The sequence below is a fragment of the Rhipicephalus sanguineus genome, chromosome 7 (genome assembly GCF_013339695.2).
Source record: "Rhipicephalus sanguineus isolate Rsan-2018 chromosome 7, BIME_Rsan_1.4, whole genome shotgun sequence".
Lineage (NCBI taxonomy): Eukaryota > Metazoa > Arthropoda > Arachnida > Ixodida > Ixodidae > Rhipicephalus > Rhipicephalus sanguineus.
Genome location: NC_051182.1, coordinates 138,507,186 through 138,531,487, shown reverse-complemented (window position 1 = coordinate 138,531,487; position 24,302 = coordinate 138,507,186). Strand labels below are relative to the sequence as shown.

General features: G+C 43.0%; 1 protein-coding gene across 2 annotated transcripts; it reads left to right on the top strand.

The window, feature by feature from the left end:
• The first annotated feature begins 675 nt into the window (after window positions 1–675).
• LOC119400075 (mitochondrial glycine transporter A) lies at window positions 676–23,915 on the top strand. Of its 2 annotated transcripts, XM_049417956.1 has the most exons (11): window positions 676–987; window positions 1,688–1,800; window positions 2,814–2,901; window positions 3,356–3,426; window positions 7,643–7,748; window positions 12,868–12,937; window positions 14,659–14,757; window positions 16,384–16,550; window positions 19,849–19,941; window positions 21,389–21,445; window positions 21,920–23,915. In XM_049417956.1, the coding sequence occupies exons 1-10, from the start codon at window positions 925–927 to the stop codon at window positions 21,401–21,403; spliced, it is 885 nt and encodes a 294-aa protein (XP_049273913.1). In that variant the 5' UTR covers window positions 676–924; the 3' UTR covers window positions 21,404–21,445; window positions 21,920–23,915. The 2 variants fall into 2 exon arrangements, with proteins under 2 accessions (XP_049273913.1, XP_037522930.1); XM_037667002.2 differs by lacking the exon at window positions 21,389–21,445.
• The last annotated feature ends 387 nt before the right edge of the window (window positions 23,916–24,302 follow it).

The window sequence follows — 24,302 nt, the reverse complement described above, 5'->3', positions numbered from 1 at the left end:
TTGAAACTAAAGGCATTCGGGTGGTCGTTTGAGTGCTCTCTGACCGTCCTTGAAAGTGGTGAATTCAACATATTTACAGCTCTACAGCGAGAACGATATAGAAGTCATGTCCCTCCTTGCTTATCAAGTATTTGTCCACTTATTTTAATAGTAATGCGCTCCTTGGTTGCTCTTTTAAATAAACTGTTCAGAGCCTCTGAGCGCCCTGTAACAACCCGAATGTGCCATAACGCTTCGCGCGCTTTTCAGCAGTTTCGATTATGTATTGACTTTTTGTAGGCGAAACAGTACAAGTTGACGCTTTTTTATTTAATGCATGCAACATCTTTCTTTCTTTTTATTGGATTGGGGGGGGGGGGGGGGACTCGAACACATGCCTCGCTATAATGCTGTAGTTTTTATATGTTTTCTGCATTTAAGTTAGATTTCTTCCTCAGATATGCCCACTGACTGAATGCAATGAACTGATAAATAAATAAAAATAAATAAAGCGAGTTTTATACCACGGCTAAAGTCCCTAGATTTTTTTCTGCTCTTGGAAAAATCTATAACTTTAACCGTGGCGTCTGCGGATTTCTACAATGTAGGATTCAAGTCAACACGAGCCAACAATAGCCCAGCCACACCCGAATCCGCTGCCCTGTTTGTGCGATTTCCTCGGACGTCGCACGTAAATGGTGTGCTGCGCTGTGCCTCGAACGTCGTCGTTGCCGTCCGACTCGACCTACCTATCCTTTCTGCGGACGTCGCGAGCCTCCCTCGACGTCTGGGCAGCCGTCTGGCGCGTCTTATCGCTAACGCTGCGGCGTCTCCCCCGGGGAGTCGACCAATGGGCGTGCGACTCGGACGATGACGACTCGCTACGCGCCGATAAGCGCTCTTATCTCGCCTTGAAAAAACGCTTTTGACGGCCGGCGCGCCTTCATGCGCCAGTCTGGCACCGAGGAGCGCAGCGAAAGCAAGTCAATGGCAGACTTCGTCATCAGCGTGAGCTTATCGCGTTTATTTTTATAGCTGTCTCTCGCCCGGGCGATATTCGTTTTTGATCGGCCGATGCGTTCTCCTCTAAACTGACTCCCCTTATCTGCATGGCATTACATTGACTGTACTACTACGTGAACCGCGTTGCGTAACAAACAGAGGCGGCTGACCTCCGAGCAACGCGGCGTTCGTGAGCACAGCGCCTTTGCGCGCGTCGTCTGCTAGGATTTGCATGCTCGAATTCGTCTGCTAAAATCTCGTCCGTGTTGCATCGTTCCACAGGTTCCATTTCTATGCATGCTGTCTATCATGGCTGACCCACGCATCGCTTGTTCTGTAGCTGCATATTTTCACTTCGTGATTGGTCATAACATTCGCCTTGATTCGGTACCAGCCGTAGCCCAATCTCTGCAAAGATCGCTGTGCCGAGGTACTGATCACAGATCTGTGGGCTGTTTGAATACAGAATGTTGCACTGTAAGTCCTTAAAGTGATGGCAACTCACCTAATGGGGGATGCCGAAGTGCCAGCACTTTGACAAGGGTACATGTTGTAGTCAGGCCTGACAACAACAAGTCCCTGAGTTGAAACGTGGTGTCCAATGACATTCCTAAACGATTTGTCATGACTTGAAGCTTCTGTGTTCCCCTATCTTACTGTCTTGCTCAAGTTGTCGTATCACAGGGGACGTGTTCTTCCATTGCAGTCACCACTCGTCAAGTCATTCCTTGCCGGCTCACTCAGTGGAACATGCTCCACACTACTGTTCCAGCCATTAGACTTGCTCAAGACCAGACTACAGCAACCACAAATTCCTGGGTATGTGCAAGAGTACAACAACTTGGCCAGTCAGTGGGTTCTGTATTTTGTTTCCTATTAATCTCTGACAACAAGAATTTTTATAGATATCATCAGTGGACGTATACTAATAATGTGTGTTTGTCATGCATAAGACCTTTGCCTGTTATGTAGTCACAGTACAGTGTTTCTTCAGGCTATCATACACTTGATGATTAATCATTAATCTCTTGCATCATCTTCATTATCCGTGCATATTAAAAGAAAGTTCATTGTTTCTTTTCTTCTGATGCGAATTCCCTCACAAAACTTAACTCAAAGCAGTGGTTAAGCATTGAATCATTGCATGAAGATGAAGGCCTTAACAAAGACATAAAGATAAAAAATTCTTGAACACGGGGTGTTGCTGGAGCCAACATTTCGACAGCTGGTCTTGTCTTCTTCAAGGCTCTCACAAATACATATAGTATCACGGATGTTACGGAGACAACAGATACACTGCAATTAGTTCATTGAGCCAACCCTTTCTTTTTTGAAAGCAAAAACACAGCATGGTCATTGTGACAGCTATGAATAACATGGTTACATCAAATGGCGGTGCTTGCATCTGGCTGCTTTGGTCTACATAGCATCAAACCTTCTAGGTGTATTTTAATTTTGAGTATTTCTTGGTAGCATGTAATTTCTATTGACGTTACTATAGACGTTACTCGGCATGCTTGTGAACTGAATGATGGTCCCCATCTTTTTGGTGGAATAAAATACTGACATTTGTGCTGTAGCACATTATGTGATGTAGTCGCATTCCTGTGCGTCAGCAGAAACGCGAGAACAAAAGCACGCAGCAAAAGTGAGTGGGCAAGACTGAATGAGACTCTCATAACAATAATGTTAATGATTACGATGTTTACAGTTATCTTTTAAGTCTCTGGAGATATTTCAGTAGGCTTGTGAACATCTCATTCTGCGCTACCTTTCATGAAAGCCACGTCAAGGTTTAACAAGCTCAATCTTTTTTTTTGCTTTGCATGCAGGGAAACTTCAAGAGTGGGTATGCTGAAACATGTCGCCTATGTCATCAAAAACGAGAGAGTCTTCGGTCTGTGGAAAGGCACAGTTCCTGTAAGTGAGTGAAAACTATTTGGTCTCTCAAAGTCTGTTGATGCTAAAGTATAAATTAGCAGCCGCAGGAAACAACAACGAAAAATTTGCTACAGTGTGTTGTGTGGGAATTAAATTTGACCATGAACAATGCTTCACTGCAGTGGATTTACTGTTTGTGTGTGTTTGTGTGTGTGTGTGTCTTCCTGATATCCTATTTATCAGTTATTTTGTTGGTTATGCAGTAGTGATGATGTGTTTTACACGTGTATTTGGCTCTGAACATGTGTCATCTTATCCATGCAGTATTGCAAAGCTGTGCGAAGGCTTTGTTTCTTTTTCTTTCTTTCTTTTAATTAATGCGGCTACCTGTGAACTGCAAAGAAATCTGAAAAAAAAAGTTGAGAGATGTCTTAGATGGACAAAAATGAGTGTAGAATGTTGTCTAGCATAAAACGAACTTTTCTATTTTCAGTCCATTGTTCGCTGCGTTCCTGGAGTTGGATTGTACTTCTGCACCCTTCATTTTCTCAAAACAAGCCTCCAGTAAGTTATGAAAAAAAGTAATTTTTCTTGCTTTTCTATATAAGTTCAGATTTCAAATATTTTGCAAGCAATAAAAATTCATAGTGTATTGAAATACAAAAAAGCTTATCATCCTCACTAAAAGTAGTTCTAAACAATGCAAATAATCTGCAAATTTTTTTGTCACTGAACTTTTGTGTTCAGATCTTAATAAAGATTGACAAAAAATGTCAAGTTTTGACAGAATATTCTGCACATGTTCAGGCCAAAAGTTTGCAATTGACGCTATTGGGTGTCCTGTGGATGTGTTTATTGATAAATGGCACACAGTGTTAGAAAAAAAAATTTTGACTACTGCAAAACCCCGAGCAAGCGCCCCCCTCCCTTTTTCGGGAGATTTGAAATATGCACCAATGACCTAACAAGCATACCCCCTGCCTCCCGCCATTTTCGCTGTTTCATTCATTGTTTTTATTCATCCGACGAGGGCGAATGACAGTGAATGCATGCGTATTCAATAAAGCATTTCACTGGAAGCACGTGTGGCTCTTCTGCTGCCATATTGAATTTTGATCCGTGACCGAGCAAGGGCTTCCCTCGAAATCTTGTTGGATTGTCTGTCACAGTATGAGGGACGCTTGCTTGGGATTTTACGGTATAGCTAACTTGAAACATGCGCATACCTTAAGCACGCTTAACGTGTCTTCTACATGTTGTTTTGTGTCATATTTGTAAACAGCAGAGAATTAGTACATAAATCTAGGCATTCATCTTTATTGTAAAGATTTGCATTCTTTTGAGACACTTTGCGCGCAAGTGTACATCTCAAGATACATCAAAAACAGAAACACTTATAAAAACAATGTTGCTTTGAAACAGGTCAAATACATCTTGATTTCAATCCTGCACTGCAAATCTGAACACTATATTAATGTGAGTGTTTGGGCGAGTTGGCAGTTCATCGTGAAGAAAATTTCAACAGCGCGGGAATAAACGCGAAGCACGAAAAGAGAGCTATGTGTAGACACTATGCGTAAACACTATGCATAAAGTGTTTTAATAGATTGAGTTCGAAAGCAGATAGCTGGGCGGACGGTCTTAATGCCAGTACATCGTCTTGTTGCAGGATTGCTCTGTTCTTATTTTTTTGCAGTGTATTACATGAGCTGTATTTTTCATGTGGCTGAATAAGTGCTTTCTAACTGGGCTGCCAATTAAATAGTTTATGTTCTTATGTTTGACATTCCCGTAGAATGTTTTCCCTTGAAGTCCACATTCTGAAGCTTGACAAAACATCCTGGGTAATTCATAGTTCATAATTCATTCTGTTGTATGATATTCTTTAAGAAATTTAGTGAAAATAAATTTTCAGTGGACACAACTAATTGGTGCCTGTCCACGAAACATGAAACCTCTATAAAACGTTTTATAGAGGTTTTAAACGTTTTAAAGACGTTTTATAGATGTTTTGTGTTTCATGGGTGGTGGGGGATAGGGTCAGATTTATTACTGAAATAGTACTTATAGATAAAATTCTTAAACGTATCTGCATCATTGATCCAGCTTCATTATTTTGTGACAGAAGATTTTGCACAAATTGTGAACAGTTGAAATAATCTCTTTCTCTTCTGTGTTCGGGTAAAATCACTTTCTGTTAATGCGTTATTACAAAGCACAAATGTTCACCGGTCATTAACGTAGCCCTTTCAGCGCTCTCTCTGGCTCGGCGTTTGCGACATCTTGTGTTGTTTCTTGCCTTGTCAGAGTACTCCGTCTCTCGTAAACGAAAGGATGTGCAAGTCACCTCATGAGCTGTTTTCGCAATAGTGTTTGGCATCTCGCTACACGACATATGCTGGCTATCAGTCGCAAGCCTTGAATGACGTGTTATCTACGGCCATGCCGCCTTTGCGGAGATAGGCGATGGTCTCAAGAGACACGCTTGTTTGAGAGATTGCTGTAGTCCCTGCAGATGTGCTTTTAGATGGTTTGTCATGGAGCCACGCAGTTTGTTGTTTGACTGGTGAATGTTATTGAGGAAGTGGTTCGTAATACCCAAGTAATATAATTTTTTCTTTGCCGTAGTGTTTAGTCTTGTGGTATGAACATAAATGTGTTAATTAATGAAATGCTGTAATTCATGGTTTACGTTCGAGTAGCGTAGGTTTGCTACTGCTTGCGACATACATTATTGTTGCTGGTGCTAAACGTTAGGTCAAGGGTTCAATTCACAGTCCCACAAGCTGTGTTTCAATGGGTCTGAGGAAAAAGACTTCTTGTAATACTGCAGGGCAAAAAATTTTAAAAATGCTGATTACCTACGTCTTTGGTGCATGTTCAAGAACCCTAAGGAGGTCAAAAATTGCTAGAAAAATAGCTTTTTCTTTTCAGATCTTGCGATCCTTGCTGTATTAATTGAAAGTTGCAGCTGGTGTGGCAAATGCGCCATGCTCTCGTCACCTGCCTTTCCAGCTTCATTCTGTTAACTTTCAAGCTAAAGGTTGCGGGTTCTATTCCTACAGCCGTGGTGGCAATTCAAAGGGGATGCAATGCAAGAGATGCTCATTCAGTCAGTCTTAGATGCGTGTCAAAGACAGACCGAAGCAATACAAATTAATCTGGGATCGCCCCACTCCGGCATGCCTCATAATCGTATCGTGGTAATGGCAGGTAAATGTACAGAATGTGCTTAAGTTTGTATTCTGCATTTCAAGGGTAGCTTCGTATTACAACTCGCGAGGTTGGCTCAAGCAGAAGCTCCCTCTGAAGTATATTTTTTCTTACACTAATTTACTGTTCTTGCTGTAAAGGGGAGCTGCTTAAACGTAAGGCTTCACCTTTTGTGGCAACATGTTGTTTTTTCTTTTTTCCTTCTCTGTCCAATTCTGTTGAAGCTGCTATTTGTACAACAGTCCATCTGTGCTTACGGACCTCCTCCGTATTGTCCTGTAATCACGAGCTATCTTGCGCACGCGGCGGTCGCACAGCTTTTCTGAAAATTTCTTTCACTCGTCAGCGGGACAAAGTGGCAAAGTGTTCTCGGGTCTCAAGAGTTATCTCCTCAAGTGCTTTTTGTTTTTGTCCTTCAGGCTTTTGCAGGTCTCCAATATGAAACTCTGTCGCGCTGTCTAGAAGCTACAACTTCTTGTTTTCCTTTGACTTTGTGTAACAAAGCTTTACCCTGTTTGCTACCAAAATTGCATAGCGTTCCTTTATCTCTTCCAATGTACATATTTCCTTGTTCTGCCTTCTGTAAAGTCCCTCGTTATACCTTACTTGTTGTGATGGTGCCGTAACTCACCCCCCCTACTCAATGCTCCTCCGCGGTCTGTTTATAAATAATAAATAGATAAGCAAATAAATAAATAAGTTCTAGTGAGCAAGGGATGGCAATGGTACTGTGGAAGACGCTTGAACATAGTTTTGCCAACATGTACTGTATATTTGCGCGTATAGCCAACCTTGCCTGAACGATACTTTCATATCAAACTGCAACACCGAGAAAAAAGTGCGAGAACAAAATGTACGAGTATAACTGGATTGCAATAACAGTGCACAGCAGCTCTAAAATAGTATATGAAGAAATTCTGATGCAATGGTAAGCGCAGGGTAAAACTTCAAGAGCAATTTTGTTTGCCTCATTCACGCAATTTTGCTTTCCTGGATGCTTTTAGATAGAAGCGTAATGTGACTTTTCGGTAAAGTGGACCACCCGAAGATTGTCTTTAGGTTCAGCTTCATGGCAATGCCAGTCACAATTGAACACATTTTTTTGCTCTGGTCAAGCTTCATGGCAGCTATCTATATCATCAGTGTTGCCATGAAGCCTTATGTGGGTGCAAAATTTTCATGGAAGTTGCATTCTTGTTTCGTTTATCATTTTTTGTGAAGCTCTCTTTGGAGCACAGATCTACGTGAATTTCGGATATTCTCTTCTGTAAACTGTACACAGGAAGATGCTGATAGTAGCTGCAAAGCTGCACACGAAGGAAAAATTTGCACGCTACTTGCAACTTTTCAAAACTTCCTTGTTTGGGTGTTATTTACTGTGATGGGGCAATATAACAAGAAATTAGGATGGTAGCGTCATCCCGTAGCGTCAGCCTAATGCAGTGATGGGCAAACTTGTAAAGCTGATTCTGTAGCTGGTTCACGTCTCAACGAGAATGGCCAGTGGACTTGCAGTCTGGCTTAGTTTTGGTAACGGCTGGAATAACGGATTGCCTCGACATCGCAGCCTTGACAACCCGAGCTCGAGTGAAGCCATGTTCCTCGGTGCCAGCGCCCGGGCTATATGTGGTGTCGTGCTGCTGCCGGTCACAGTTATCAAGACAAGATTTGAGGTTAGTTTTGTTTCCTTTTTTTTTTCTGCAGCAAAAGATGTTGAGACCACAACAACAGCCGACTTTGGTGGCGTAGTTGTCCGCCGCTACCCAGTATCCGTAACCGCTATCGCACACAATGAGAAAAAAAGTCTAGCAGCGAGCAGGATTTGAGCCCGGGCCCACTGCATGGCAGTTGAGTATTCCACCGCAGAGCCACGCTGGGGCTTGAAACTCCTTTGCAAAAATACCCTATACAGGCGTCATGTCGGGCAAGGAATGATGTTAACAGATGTAATATAGTCTGCTAGAAGAGTAAAATAACACCACGTGTCACACAATGCAAATTGTGTAACAAGAGGCTGGCTTAAAGCTTCCCGCCCATTACGAAAGGCTCAGCCATAGTTCTTCGTCATCAGCTACAGCATCAACAAACAGCACACATTGCCTTACAGATGTGTAGCAAGTACCTTGCTTCTCAGGAGAATGATGAATACATAATGGCATCGTGGGTACTTCCCTCTTTGCACCAGTTATGATGATTTATAGTGTAGTTGGTACCTTGGAACTGTAATTGTTGCAGTCGCCCCAAGAGAGTTTATAACTGGCTTTAGAAAGGCCGCTCCTCCGGCTTTCGCTGTGACTGTGCTGCATGTGCCATGCAGGCGTGGCATTTTTTAAAATTTTACATTGTCGTCTAACCTCCTGTCGACAAAGTTATGACACAAAAATAGCTTCATCATGTGTGACACTCATTTCAAATGTATATCTTCATTTCAAATGTATATTTCAAATGTATATCTGTTACATCGCGATGTGTGTTTTGGCAATGTTGCGTCTGGTTCGTTATATCCGATAATTCATTATATCGAGGTTTTAGTAATTTTGCTAATAAGAATGTCGAACTGAGCAAGTTTGCAGATTGACACTACATTTGCGTTTAATTCACGATGCATTTCATTGCGCTGTAAATTTGCTTTCATTATGTATTGCATGTAATCTTGCATTTACTCAGTGATATCCTGTTATTCGTTACTTCCATGTTAATATTAAGATTGGACCTAATCTTGCATTCACTTCATTGTATCTGATAATTTGTGAAAGCCACATTTAATTGTATCAAGGATTAGACATCACTGGGTTTGCACATCGCCGTAGTGGCACTTGTTTGGTGACGAGGGGGGGGGGGAATAGGGAGCGGTGAATAAACAATTTACGTAATGAACGTAGCACAGGTGTGGGCTGTTACCTAGTGCAACTCAGTGGCTGTACAACATGGAGGCAGGAAGTAACGATTTGGCATTCCATCTTTTACAAAGCCATTTGAAAACTTTGTAGCCTGCTGTTTAGACCACTTATTGCAAAAGGAAGGATGGCGAGGCAGAAGGCATGGAGATTAACTGGGAGTTGGTCTGGTTGGCTGCCCTACACTCGGGGAATGTGAAAGGAGAATGCTATTGTTGAGAAGGAAATTGTGTAGTAGGAAATGTTGGTGAATTCCCTCACACACACGGGACTGCACTGCTTACTCATAGGTGTTTGCACTGGTTCATCGCCCTGTAAAAGCATAACAGTGCCTTCTTTGCTTTGTGAGCCAACTGGCGATAGTGACAGTGTTCAATTGGCACCCGCACAGAAAGAAATGGCCAATTGTCCAGTTTTCGCAGTGCATGAGATAGCGTTTGGCTTTCAAAAGCATATCAGGGACAGTGGCAAAGTACTATAAATGGTCAATGTTTTCTTCAGCACCGTGGACCTCGCACCCAGGACTCTCACTACATTCCAAGCGATGTAGTGTGATTTTTTGTGCATGAACGAAATATTTTCGAGGGGGCTTGTTTATATGTTAGACACAGCCAAATGAATCGAACAGACAGTTAGGCCAGGGAAGTGATAGAGGTTGTTTATTGTTGCCTTTAACTGTAGAGTACTAATTGTGACTCAAGTTGAAATGAATTGGATAAAAAATATCTCCCTTTCTGTTGCTCGGATCTTAGGGACACTTAATGCAAAAGCTCTTCCGTGGCCTCTGATGTGGATAGCATGCCGTACTCTACACAAAATGCAGTGTAGCACCTTTGGCAGCAATCAAGGTACACTTCTGTCGGGACAGCTGATGACAGGAACGAAATCAAAGTTTTACTGCAATCCGTACCTCTCGTCGATTGTTCATTTTTTTATCTGCACAAGTCGAGTCTGCAATTCTCAGAGCCAGCAAGGTAGAGTAATCTGCCGCTGACAATGCGGCACTGATAAGGGCGTGGGTGTGCGAGTTGGGGTGAGCCTCCCGCTATCTCGGAGAGCAAACTGTGCAGAGTTGATGAAGCTGGTACGACTGTGGGATTTTTTTTTTCTTTTAATCTTCCGTTCGCGAGCTTATCGTGGCAGTCGCACGATCTTCCTGCCATCAACAACTGCACTCGCTTCGCGACTCCCTCGCCTCCCTCTTCTGCCTCCACCACTTCTCGTACGGCAGTTGAGTGCATCCACTTTGTCAGCTTGCCATAAGCAATGTAATGCGGTTAGGAAAACTAGATAGCTGTATACCTTCCATCAGGTTTGCAGGAGCTGAGCTATTCATTTTGCATAATGGAGAAAGCTGCCCTTCAATGCTTTATCAAGCTGATTGGCTCTCACTCGTTCAGTTTGCTCTTCGAAGATTGATCAAACTTTGGAGAGGAGATTGAACGAGTGTGAAAGCCAGCTGACACCTACAGATAAAGCACTGCGCAGGAATTTTAAGCTGGGTTTGTGGGGTTATGTTCGACGAGGTGCAGACAACGGGCACGTCCTTGCCGTTATGAACTGATTCTTATTTGGATTCGTATGATATTTATAAGGCAAAGGGCACGATGAAGGCTTGGCAGTGTCTCATGAGTCGCTTGTCCTGCAACAACAGACTTATTCCTGTTTGTAGTCATGCAATATATGAAGCACATGCCATGCTTGCTGTTATTTTATTCAATGATGAATTATCATAAACTGTTGATGCTTAGAGACTGCACTGAGAGCAAGTCAGAATGGTAGGGTGATATTGCATGCATCTCCCAGCGAGTTATTGTAAATGAATTTCCATTTACTTATAGTAGGTTATACTGAATTTTTAAAAGTAGCTCAAAGCCCACGTGCTAGATATTTAGCAGCTGCAAGCTTTACAAAATCAGAAAAATTACTGCATTGTCACAGCAGAGCAAACGTGGCCTCAAGTGCCCTAAGAAAAGTGGCTGTCTCAAATGATACGCCATTCTCATAATTGAAACGAAGTCTCGCAATGTTCAGAGAAACATCTCCGTGTTTTCATAAAGCAACAATATCAGAGGAGGTCAACCGTACACTCGTACCCTCTGCTGAGTGCTCCCTCGTGGCAAAACCATGAGCCTTTATCCACGTGGCTGTCGTCACCCGGAAGCCCGTGCGGTGTAGTCTGTTGCCCGCCACACTTCGAGCGTGTGTTCCCGGTGGTCGTTCACCTTTGGCTTTGAGAAAGCACGAGGGTGCAAGCGCGTGGGTTTTGTGTTTGCGCGGGGCAGTTAGAAGCAGCAGTACGCTTGGCGCCGATATCTCCCCTTGTCGCTTATCCCCCATCTCGTCTCTGATGGCAAGATGCATGATAAGGTTTGTTGCACCCCGTGAAGTGCCACCGCACATGCGTACTTGCTGGGCTTTGAAGTCGATGTATACATTCATGCTTTAAAGCATGTTGATCTAGATTTATAAAAAAAAAGTGTTGCTGCTGTGTTGTGTGTGCGTGTTTTATGTTCAAGCCAAGGGACTGAAAGAGAGTTGGCTGTATTGCAATCTACATTTTATGTTTCCTTATCAACGTACTTATCTTTGGAGGTGGTGTTGTGCACACTACTCACTTGAGAACTCTAAAAATTTTATTGTGTCACTGATAACCCGGGGTCCAACCTGATAGGCACCCACCATTGTAGTTTAGCAGGCAAGGTGTCGTGCTGCTTAGCTTGAGGGCGCGTTCTTTTCTTGTGTGTACGGTATTTTTTGAACGCACCTTTTTCTCCAGTGCTTCACTTATGAAGTATATTTTACCAGTTTACTTCATACTCAACATGAAGTACTTTACCTCGCAGTCCCAGGACTGGAAAGCAGGCACAAAGGAGGGCTGTTGATGTCTACAATGCAGCATTGTCTCTTGACACCGGCTTCACTCCAGCTTCCTGAATCATCGCTTTCGATAGAACAGTCGAAGATAACAGTGTCATTATCCTCTCCACTCAAAGAATAACTTCAGTGTAGTCACTTTCTTATAATTCTCGCTTTTGGAGTTGGAGGTGACCTTCCTCTGTACGAGCAACCCATGTGCAAAACTGCTGCTGAGACCAGGACACCATCTTTCAAAATCTCCTGCCTTAGAGGGGGCCCGAAGAGCTTTGTAAATGTGACTTCCGAGCATTGACACCGTGCTGCCATCTATGTAGTACAAAAGAAACTATGTCATTTCACTACCTTTCTCATTTGAACAGCTTTGAACGTAAAACATTGCAATGAAAGGAATAGCTCATTTGAAGCAGTTTACGGGTTAATTGAGCAAAATCTGGAGGTGACCTTTATACTTGACTTGATAGGTGTCTGGTGGGGGCACTCTCATGTGGGTGTTCGTGTGCCCTGGTGTATTCCTTGGGTTGTGTTTCGCGTGGATCTCAGAGGCCACGTAGAAAGGAAGACGTGGTTGAGATCTGCTCCACCAGGTGCCGCAATGATCCCAGCTGCTCACAAGAAAGCTCACAGTGAACGAACTCGTTCAGTTAATTTCCAATAATTATTCTGACAGTTAATTGACCCTTATGTTAAGTACATTTATGCTCCAATATCGTATATATCCGATACAAGTCTTGACTTGAACCAGGACCATCGATTTCATGCCAGTTTTATTTTTTTAAAACAAATTTTCTGAATATTCGAAAAACTGGAAGTAAGTGCTCGACCGGAAATGCTTAGAAGAGAAACAGGAGTGTCACTTGTTGCTCGTGCCACTAATAATCATCGTGGTGCTTGAAGGAATACTAGTCTTTAATATTAATTGCTTCTGTAAACATGTAAACGTTCTGTTGGCTTGGCTTCCAAATAGTTCCAAGACTTTAAACACCTCAGTTTGCTTTTCCTTATCTCCTAATTTCAGAGCGAGGTGTACCACTACAGGACCATGAGTGAGGCCACCAGAGACATCTACAGAACAAGCGGCTTGCGAGGTAGGTGCTGTAGGCACTTGGGTACCATTCATGAAAATGTCTAAATTGGTTATAAGCCGATAGTTTTGTACAGCCGGAGCAATCCTCACAAAGTTGCAGGGCTGACGATTATGCTTATTAGTTAACTTAATAATAGCCTTCAAGTCCCTTTGTCTATTGATGATGTGTATCATATTGTGTAGAAAATATAATTGACAACTAGCACAGTTGCTGCAAAGCAGCATTGTTAAACATCAAAGATACATTTTCTGTGGTCTTTGTCATTCCCTATGGCGTAGAAGGGGTTTAAGTAGCCCCTAAATAGGCAATGTGGGCGCCTGGCTGGATTTGACCTATATACCAAGTTGTGGCTTCCAAGATTCGTGACCGCAACAAAGGCCTCACCATATCTCTGAGGCCTCACCATATCCCCAAGCTCTTTGCTGTTGAGCGATGTGCTGTTTCTCAATGTTTTGAGTTCTCTAAGGCAACAGTGGTCACATTTTGTTCTTTTAACAATGAAGCTGTTTAAGCTAGCTGTAATTTGTGTGGCCTATCAGAAAACTATCATCATCATGAATGGGTATGTGTCATAGAAATTGTGCATATCCCACTGCTCACCACTGGTTCACTAAGAGAGAGAGAAAGTTACAGAAAGAAAGAGAGAGAGAAAAATTCAGAGAAACAGGTGGGAATAAAGACATAAAAAGATAGAAAGACTGAGACAGATATAGAAGGAGAGAGACAGAGAAACACAGAAAGAGAGAAAAAAAAGATCAAGAAACAAATAAAAAGAGGGAGAGAGAGAAAAAAAGCAGAGATAAAGAAAGTGTCGTTCTATAAGAGGTGCAAATGCTTTGGACATCCATGTCTTGACTAACCTAGCTAAAGCCTAGGAACAACCTAGAATCAACCAGATAAGACTTCAGAATCGTCCAGTTTCGCTGTTTCAAGCCTTGTGCGACTTATGTAAGCTTCACCAGTTTTTTAGTTTGGTATCAAAAAAATTTTTTTTCCAACTTATTTCAGTGTGTGTATTTGAATCCTTAGTGTTGAGCTTAGCATGAACACTGTTGTGCATCTACACTATCGGAAACTTGGATTCTGACATGGTTCAAAATTTTGTCGCAGTTTAAAAAGAAAAAAATGAGCTAGCACATATTGTCTGTGTGCTTTGTTGTCTGTGTGACATCTGCATCGTCTGTGTTATAACGTCGCGTAGTAATTAATAGGCCAGCTTCCACACAAATGACAATACTTTTATTTGATGCTCGCTCATACAGCCAGTATCCGTCATGAGGATCAAAGAAAAAAAGACAAGAAAAAGAGAGAAACAGAAAGTGCACACCTTGTGCCTACTAACGAGAATGCAGGACACAGTGGCACATATGTTACTGCATGGCATTACACCATGTACACTTGCAACCTTTCGATTGCCCATTTAGCACTGAACTTGTGATGCTGACTAAGTACTAAGGGGTGGTGTAGTGGTTATGGTGCTCGGCCGCTGACTCAAAAGTCGCGGGTTTGATTCCGGCTACGGTGGTTGCGTTTTGATGGAGGCGAAGTGCAGAGGCCTGTGTACTGTGCAATGTCAGTGCACGTTAAAAAATACCAGATGGTAAAAATTTCCGGCGCCCTCCACTACAGCGTGCTTCATAATCATATCATGGTTTTGGCACGTAAGAATCCGGATATTATTATGTTGTTCTGACTCTTTGCCATATTGTTCTACATTACAGGTCTTTACTCCGGTCTCGTTCCGACTTTGGTTCGGGACGCTCCGTACTCGGGTATCTACCTCGTCTTCTACGTCCAGGCAAAGCACTTCGTCCCTGAAAGTGAGCTTTTCCCATGTGCACGAATTGTTCGCAACTTCACGTCCTTTATATTCACTGAATGCTGGCTGTATTGTTTGCAGTCATCACCCTTTGAAGTTGAAATGACTGGCGCATATACTCGGACAGGGGCGAGGAGCACGGGATGCAGACGAGCGCACCTGCGTCCTGTTAGTATTTGCACCAGTCAGTTCAACTTCAGCTATGTATCAACTAGCCCGGCAGCAGACACTACTAAGTCATCACCATTATGTGCAGTCTTTTTTTTCATGTCAGCTGTGTGCAAACACCTGCAAAGGATCACAAACTTGAGAAGTCAGAAACTGTGCACTGAGTGATGGAACAAAAAAATTTAAAAAAAAATGGGTGAAAAATTTGAGCCCCTTTAAAACGTTGAAACTTTCTATAAGAGAACTCTGTTGTGCTATAGTTAAAGTATAATGATTAATTATTATATGCAGCAGTATTTTTAGGGGGCTGTTTAAATAGCTGTGGGGGCAATGTCTTCATGCAACATGTTATGGACAATTTGTATACAGGACCCTTTCTATTCGTAATGTTGCCTAGCAGTGTTTTCTTCATCCTGTGTGTCATGTAAGAGAATTTTGTGGAAAAAAAGAAACGATAACCACTTTTGTGTGGCTGCCTTTTGCATTGTGCAGTGCACACTCATAGTTGCACTTAATGCAAATGCATTAAGACAACATATCCATGTGACATTAAGTGCACTTGATGCAACACAGCATCAGGCATTAAGATTCCCCCATTTATGTTAAGGTCACATGTGGGGTCTTGTCTTATTGTAAGTCCATTAGACAAAACCACCAAAGACAAACAGGGAAACATTATTACAGGAACGGAGAGAGGTCAGCCTGAGCTAGTATGTATTGTTACTCTGCACCCGGAACAATGAAAAGGGGGCAAAAAGGAGTAGCGTTCCTTGTGAGACATCGCTGTACCAAGGATGAAGATCCGGTACATCAAAAAATTATACTACTCTGGCAGCTAGAAGCCACTAAAGACAGGTTGAAACTTAGAGCGACAAAGAGTTGATCTAATTGGTATGGATTCATGACAGAAGAAGGTAGGCGCGCAAACATGGACACAAGAGAAGAGACCAAGATAATGCAAACGCTGACTACCAACTAAAAAGGCACACTGCAGTGGAAAAGAAAGTAGACACAAATCTTATCTACGTATGCGCGGGCATGGAGCGCACCTGTCAATTCGGCCCCTATGAGGGTCTACGTGAGAGATAACGAGGCATTTCAATTCTTTAATCTAGTTAATTGATGGCTGGCTGACGCATGCACTACCATTACTATTGATATGCTAAGCATCGACCATGTGAGCTGGATTGACAGGTGCGCTCCATGCCTGCGCATGTGCAGACAAGTTTTTGTGTCTACTTTCTTTTCCACTGCAGTGCACCTTTTGAGTTGATCGTCAGCGTTTGTGTTGTGTTGACCCTTCTCATGTGTCCGTATTTCAACGCTTACCTTCTTTAGTCATGAGCAGATTGAAAGAGGCATCCTTTATGTGTTTCCGTAGAAACGTTGTATGTTGTTTGTTGCAGTAGCAGCTACATTCCGCTAAGAGGCCATGTGCTACTAATCTTGTCCTGTCTAGGAGTGAGGGAAGGGAGCCACCTGGTGGCCGCCAACTTCACGTGCGGCGTGGTTGCAGGCCTTCTCGCCTCGGTGGTCACGCAGCCGGCCGACGTGATCAAGACCCACATGCAGTTGCAGCCGGCCAAGTTCCGAAGCATCCTCACCTCCATCCTCCTAATTGCCAAGGTATATAATAATTACTTAATTAATTGAATTACTAGATGTGCTTCAGCCTCCCTTTAGGCGAGAGCGAAAGGGGGAAAAAATGTATAGTCTCCCAAATTTTAGTAAAACGAATGCGTGATTTACAAAAAAGACATTTTAAGAAGACACCAACCGAAACAGAAACTTTTGAAGTATTTGAAGCATATAACTGGAACCTCGTTATAACGAACTAAATACAGTAGAACCCCGCTGTTACGTTCCTCACTGCTGCGTTTTCCCGGCTGTTACGTCGTTTTCCGCCGGTCCCGGCATAGCTCCCATAGGATACAATGTATTGGGAACCCCGCTGTTACGTCGTAACTTTCGGACCGTTCCCGTATGATACGTCGCGAAGTGCGCCCGGAGCCGACCGAGTGACTACCAAAGAGAGCGGCCATGGTGCATTTTCACGCAGCTTGGCCTCGTTTGACCGTAATATTAGCCGCATGAGAGGCGCAAGCAACAGAATCTTTCAATTGATGCAAACAAAAGCATGGCCTTCGAGATTCAAATTGCAAAGATGGCGTCTATGACGTAACTGCTCGCGAAAGCAAGGCCTTCGAGATTGGCATTCACTTCTGCCATCGCGTTGGCGTAGACTCATCATCATCGTTATTTGTCGGAGAACGGGAGGAGTTCGAGCTGGTCGGAGCTAGAGTCACTGGAAAATTTCAGAGTACCGCAAAGGTAGGCTGCACGCGGGCAACATTGGGCGGCGGCGGCCATATCCCTTCCGGACCGTCCGGCGCGTTGGTAGCGTGTGTTGAGAAGTGACCGATCTTTTCGCCTCGATGCCGTGTTACGCTCGGTGTAACTGCAATATGTGTGTGTGTGTTTCTTCAAAAGGATATCAGAAGTGATTTCGAGTCATCGACAGTCATGAATCGACTGCGCGGTAAGCTGTGCGGCGAATGTTGCCATGTGCTCGCGAACTCTCTTCGTGGCTTCATCGGTCTCTTTTCGTTTCACGGCCGGGTGTGTTCGCAAGGTCCGGAGCTGTATAGTTGCATTAGCGTAATGACTGTACGAGATGCCCTTTATTTCGACACTTGGTGAACGTTGACTCTTTGCGCTAGCTTTGCATTCGGTGTTGAGATTCACTTCATAGCGCATTCGAGAACATTATCGAACATCGAGAACATTCAGTATTGCGTCCTTCGACTGATCGCTGACGCATACCTTACTTGCACACCATGCTTGCTGTTCAGCTGGGTGTTATCTGTAATAGAAGTGGTGTGTGTACGGTAAGTGGAAGTTGTGCGTGAAGTATTTGTCTCAGTTCGGAACGCCAGCAGCCGAACGCACGGGCGAATCGGCGTGCGGTAGGTAAGGTGCATTTTATTTTGCGAATACATTGTCATTTCCTAACAGATACATAGAAAACAGGCCATCAAAAATGATTGACGTCACTGCTCAGTTGTTTCATTTCCTATTTTTTGTCTCCTTAATATTTCCAACGTTACAGTGCATTTGCAAATATTTTGCTGTGTTCCGACAAAGTTTTTTTTTTTTTTGGCGTTGCCAGCGCGTAAACAGCTAGGTTTCGGTTGCTGCACTGCTTTTAATTTCAACTTTTTTTTTTCGTAATGCACTCTTGTTAAAACTTCCTCGGCGCAGTGCTTTATCTTATTTTGATCAGAAATAGCACATCCCGAAAATTTTTAACGCGCATGCTACTGCAACACAGTATGTGTATACGAGCTAGGGCTCGCATGAAATCGATTCCCTCAATGCGTGGAAGGATAAGCCGTTTTTTTTTTCTTTTTTGCTGTGACCATTTCTCACCCACTAAACAGTATTGTAAGGGTGCGCTCGGCGCAATGCAGCATTAGCAACATTTAAAAAAAAATAAAATACGCTGAATAACATTGCCTTATATCAAGTTTATCAACAGAGTTCCACGCTTCAGTTTTGCGCAGTCGCAAATGATCACGCGACAACAATTGCCTTCAAGGTATACAGGAAACAGTTATTATTTTAATAAGTCTTCGATTTCGCTCTCATGCGTGACACATAACTCGAAATGCACGCACAATCTGTTCAACAGATCGAGATATAAACAGCCGAGCAAATAGAAAGGTATGGATGATGCGAGTATGTAGTTTTCAATATCGCTGAACATAGCGAACCGTAAAGGTGAAGTATCCTGTTGCATGACATCTTTTCCAGCAAGGTTTGTGTAGTTCACTGCAGAAAGGAGTGTTCTTCGAGGGGTGCGAATTCATTCCGCGGCCAACTATGCAGCCACGTACGACGCTCTTTGAGGTTAATGTTTTCCACACGGAATTAAAAAAATATACGAAATTCCCGGAGTAGCTCAGCAACGTTCGGTTACTGGTGAGCTACTCTGTCATCTGCATGACGCCTTTAAAAAAGCGACGAAGTACTTCTAGGGACCGTGGTACTGCTAAATGTCCGGCCGCGCTCTGCATTCAACGCGCCTGCACCCAAAGCGCTTGGAAGGGATATGGCGGCGAGAGGTCTCGTGATGCGAGTAAGCCAATCGCGTCGGCGGCGGCGCGCGGAAAACAGATGCGATACTCTGAAATTTTTCTAGTGACTTTAGTTGGAGCTCGCATGGTCGTGCGTGCGGTTCGCGGTCGGACTCGCCGCGCCGGTCGTGATTGCGTGTGCTTAGTTCTTTCATGCCTACAGCTGTTGGTGTTAAAAAGATCACATACGTTGATTACATTTCTGTGGATAAGGCCGTCCTAAGCTCCGCGTTTCTATCCATCGACTAGATCGCGGCTGAGCGCGCCAATTTTCGTGCTGCTCGTAAGAATTGAAATAAAATTCTGTACCACTAAATATTTTGCCGTTTTTCCCGTTTTTCGGCTCTTACGTTTCCCGTCTATTACGTTTATTTCCTACGCGGTCCCTTCAAAAACGTATCAGCGGGGTTCTACTGTAGTAGGTTTGAAGCCAAGAATATTTCGTTTGTGTATCTAGGGTTCTCGTGCGAGCCAGATAGCCAATTTTTCTGTCTCTACTGTTACAACAAATGTAGGATACACTGAAACCTCATTATAACAAAGTCGCATCTGCCACGAAAATACCTTCGTTATATCCGAAAATTCGTTATAACGTTTATTTGTGATACTGTATCTATGACAACACTGTTCTTCATTTATATCGTTATAACTGATAATTCGTTATATCACTGTTCGTTATATCGAGGTTCGAGTGTATAACGAACTAAATTATGGTCCCCAGGCTACTCTGTTACAGCAAGGTTCGACTGTAGTTATAGTCATAGCTAAGTCGCACTGTCACTTTGCAGGAGGAAGGCATGGTGGGATATTTCCGTGGACTGGTACCGAGGATGCTGCGAAGGACACTGGTTACCGCCATGGCCTGGTCATTCTACGAACAGGCAAGTCGTGGCCTCTCTCGGGGTATTCTTGGCATGGCAATAATTAAGAACCACCGTCTGAACAAATTCAACACCAAAGGGTATCGAAGACACGAGTGCAAAGCTTTCTTCTTCCTCATCTCTTATTTAGTGCCTCTCATATTTGAAATCAAATACCAACTTGCCCAAACGATGTGAACAAAAGACGTGGACAAAATCAGTATAGGCCACCAGATAAGTTTTCTCTTACCTATAGCTGTTGTGGGTCTTTGGGGAGTTTCCCAGCCATTAATTGCATATGCTGTGCCATGAAATTGCCATAGCTGTATGTATTTACAAATACTGCAGGCTAACAGGGGGCGGCTGGTGTGTTGACAGACCATGTTCGAGCTTATCAGCTGTAATGCCTTACAGCAGCATTAAGCGTAGTTCAAATTTCCAATAGAAAGTTGGGGAAAAAAATGTTTGGAAGTACTACTAGTGTGTTGTCTTGGCAGTCATAAAGTGAAATAGAATGCTCTAATAAATGAGAGACACAGGAGTCAAATTTAAAAGCAAAAGGGAATGAAAACGCAAGATTACAGCTTTCTTAATCATTGGTGCAAAACAGACCCAAGTACCTATGTGAAAGTACTATACCGAATTCACGACATCAGGGTGACATCAGAGTCTAGGATTGGGCACGAAATTTGAAATAAGTTTGGCGTGCGATCATCCTCTCTGCTAACATTTGACTTTTGGGCTTACAAAATTACTGATATCTGCATACCGTATACTCCCGAGCAAGCACCCCCCTACGGTGAAGGATAATTCGACAAGATATAGAGGGGGGGCCTTTGCTCAGTCATGGATCAAAATTCAAGATGGCGGCGAAAGAGCCGCTAGGAATAAAGAATGCACACCCATGCGTCTTATAAAATGCTTTATTGAATACGCATGCATTCATTGTTTTCATTCGCCCTCATCGGGTGAATAAAAACGATACACTGAATGAAACGGTGAAAATGGTGGGAGGGGAGGACAGGCCGTATATTTGAAATCTCCGAAGAAAGGAGGGGCGTGCTTGCCCAGGATTTTACTGTCATCATCATCATCATCATCAGCCTGTCTACGCCCACTGCAGGGCAAAGGCCTCTCCCATGTTCCGCCAATCAACCCGGTCCTGTGCTTTCTGCTGCCACGTTATACCTGCAAACTTCTTAATCTCATCTACCCACCTAATTTTCTGTCTCCTCCTCACGCGTTTACCATCTCTTGGAATCCAGTCAGTTACCCTTAATGACCACCGGTTATCCTGCCGACGTGCTGTATATATATTTATATATATATATATAATTTTGAAAGGCTAAACTGTGTGAACTTATGTTGCTCAGTAGCATACATAAGTTATAGCTATAATCCATAGAAAGGATGCGTTGAAAGTGGTACAGTTCTCTCATGGTGCTTTCTTGCGTTGTTCGCTTTTCAGGCTGTGACTACGTGACACCTGCTTACGCCATGGCATTGTTCTTGTCTGTGTTGTGTGGCAAGTAGCGTCTTTTGTCTGCTTTCAGCCTCATTTGTCTGTTTCGTGATGTGACGCCGTGTTTTGCTGTGCCGTCCTTACTGTCACATAAATAAGTGCTCTGTGGTGACGCGAGTGGCACTCTTTGAACTGTGTCGCGACGTGCTAGCAAACATAGCTTACTGTTAGTATTCATCTGACAGATAGTGCGATTTGACTCTAGATCTTTCATTAAGGCTATTGCTATAAAATCTTCCTTACAAGCATAAACTAAATGATGCAAACCTGGGGGGACAATACAGTATGCACATTTGTAAAAGCTCATCAACTTTGAAGTTCAAGAACTGAGAATTATTAAGTCCCATCTTAGTTTCTTGCAAGCGTTAAAAGCCACGTGGAATCTCTGTGATTCTAGCTTTTGTGGATATCACACAAACACTGTGTATATGCGTGTACAGTGCTAACACAGGCGCATTTTTTCCGTCTCTTTTGCAGGTTACCAAAGGATTCATCAAGAAGTGAACCAAGAAACGAGTCTTTCAGTGCGCCGTAAACAAAAAGAAAGATGGTCGTCTCACGATCTTTCGTCCAAGCGATGACAATCCCGTGCGACACCGCGGTGTATAGAAGGCCAGATTAGATTCCCTGTGGAATCCCCAATACACACTCGAATACCTTGCTGTACATACATCTCCCACTGTTTGTTACTCAGTCTAGTCATTTGTGCTTTAAGTTTCAGTCTAAAAGCCGTCACTTCATCCAAGCAGTGTTGAGTAGCATCTGTGATTCAATTTAACACTCTAAAAATGGCTGCACAGTTTGGGATGTCATTCTGTCACACAACAAAAAACGTTGCTCGCGTTTTCCTTTCTTGAAAACCCAGTGGTCGCTACTTTCCTTCTAATAATTCTACATGGTTCGAAAATAGACGTGCTGTTCGTCAATTAGAGCTGTGGCGTGCGTGGCATTAAGGCAAGGAAAGACGCAACATAGATGATTGTCATTATGTGATAGAAATACGTCCTAGAGCGTGCAACTCTTTTTAGAATAAACGCGGTTCATGGCGAGATGGCTTGTTAGTTCCTGAAGTGGTTTTTGAGAGTTTTGGTGGCTTGTATTGACGTGTTTCATGTTTGTTCGAATGACCTTGCCTCGTGTGTAACGAGTCCCTTCGCTTCTTTGTTTTCATGGCTTTGCTATGAAGCGGCCGACTTAATTGCTTGGTCATATGCAAATCACAGTGATGAATCGTTTGCCAGCCGTGAAAATTGCTGTTCCTGAAGCTATGGTTTTTGTACCGCCGTAGTGGCCACAATTATGCTTACACGGGCTTGATGGGGAACATGAACTGAGCGTTTTGTAATGGTTCCTTCGTCTGCTGAACACGAACGTGTTCAAGCAATGCTTTCCTTTCTTGTTCTCTACAACTAAGCACACCTTGATGCACGGGGGTTGAATTAGTCGTTAAAGTGTGATCTGTGCCTGTACTTTTGCTGTTTAAAAATGCCTTACTGCAAGAGCTTTTGGAATGCGGTGAAGTAAGAACCCAAATTTTACGTCGAGCTGAATCAAGTTCAGTATGTGTTGTTCTACATTACAGTCACGATTGCATGAGACTATCGGTAACTGATGTGTTTCATGAACATTCGTGGCGCTTAAAAACATAATGCTGCCCCAGCCATGATTTGCCATTTCAGCTACTATATCGTGCGTCGGCCACGTTTAGTGCGAGTCACTAGAGCACTTTCTTTTTTTCAAATCCTAGCAGGTTGTTTGTGTTCAGAGCATCACTGCTGCCTTGTTCGGGCTGCACTTCATCTATGAGTTTAGCCCATCGTAGACTAAATGATTTCTAAAAAAAGTTCCTTGATTTAGGAATCAGCAGGTTGTACCACTCTATGAATTGAGCCGGAAGGCAGGTTAGTGAAATGCATTCAGAGGAAAATGCAACATTGTTTCGCTCTTCAATTTATCTAAAAAGAAAAGAACCAAACATGGGTCGTTTGTAAGGTGCAATATCATTTCAATTTCATGTGAAAGTGCAGTTGTGCAAGAGTGGCCTGTGACGCAGTTTTGCAGCTTGCGCACTGCAGCCGTTTCTGGCGTCCTCTATGCAGTTGTTTTCATTGCATGTACCTAACTATATCAACACTCTTTTCTTTGTACAAAGTTTATTTTTTCACATCTTTTCATAACATTTTGTACAGGTGGAAGTATGATCTTTTCATAACATCAACTGGCTCTGAAGAAGTGGACGTGTCCGATTTGTTGCCTGAGTGGCTTGTTGTTAACTCGATATAATCGGCGGAGGTCGCGGAACTAGCGCTAAACTTGCATGTAGCAGAGATTACATCAAGCGCTCATTTTCTCTGATTAGCGGCCTGTGCCTTTGGACACTATTATCGGAGCTATTTTATGTATTGTTAGTGATACTGTCAAACGCGAATGTATTTTGTAGATATGTGTCAAAATAAATAGTTTTTTAATCGTACGATGCTTTTGTCACTGTCTGAAGAATCTCAAAAATGTTTCCGTTGGCGTACCTTTTCACGATTCTTGAATATGTTCTTCGCCGACCAGACGGGTTACCGTTAAACTGCGAATTTCTTGTCATCATCTGTTGACATGACTTCTGCACAGAATATCACGTCTAAATTTTTGTTTTCTACTGATGCTACATATATTCAAATGTGGAATGTCTTGTTGCTTTGTTGCAGGAGCTTGTTTATTGAAAATTTCATTGCTCAACTGCATCACTTAGAGGACTGGTCTCAAACTACTCATTTTCTCTTGCCACCTAACTTCAACTGTAAGAGTTAACATAATTTTGTTAATCAGGCATGAAACTGCTCAGTGTACTCTGTCTACAGGCAGCCAT

Bases quoted from the DNA above. Each gene is read 5' to 3' on its own strand.
- LOC119400075 (XM_037667002.2), top strand. From the start codon at position 925: ATGCGCCAGTCTGGCACCGAGGAGCGCAGCGAAAGCAAGTCAATGGCA. The intron at 12,938-14,658 runs GTAGGTGCTGTA...TCTACATTACAG, and splicing joins CAGAACAAGCGGCTTGCGAG to GTCTTTACTCCGGTCTCGTT. The intron at 16,551-19,848 runs GTATATAATAAT...GTCACTTTGCAG, and splicing joins CCATCCTCCTAATTGCCAAG to GAGGAAGGCATGGTGGGATA.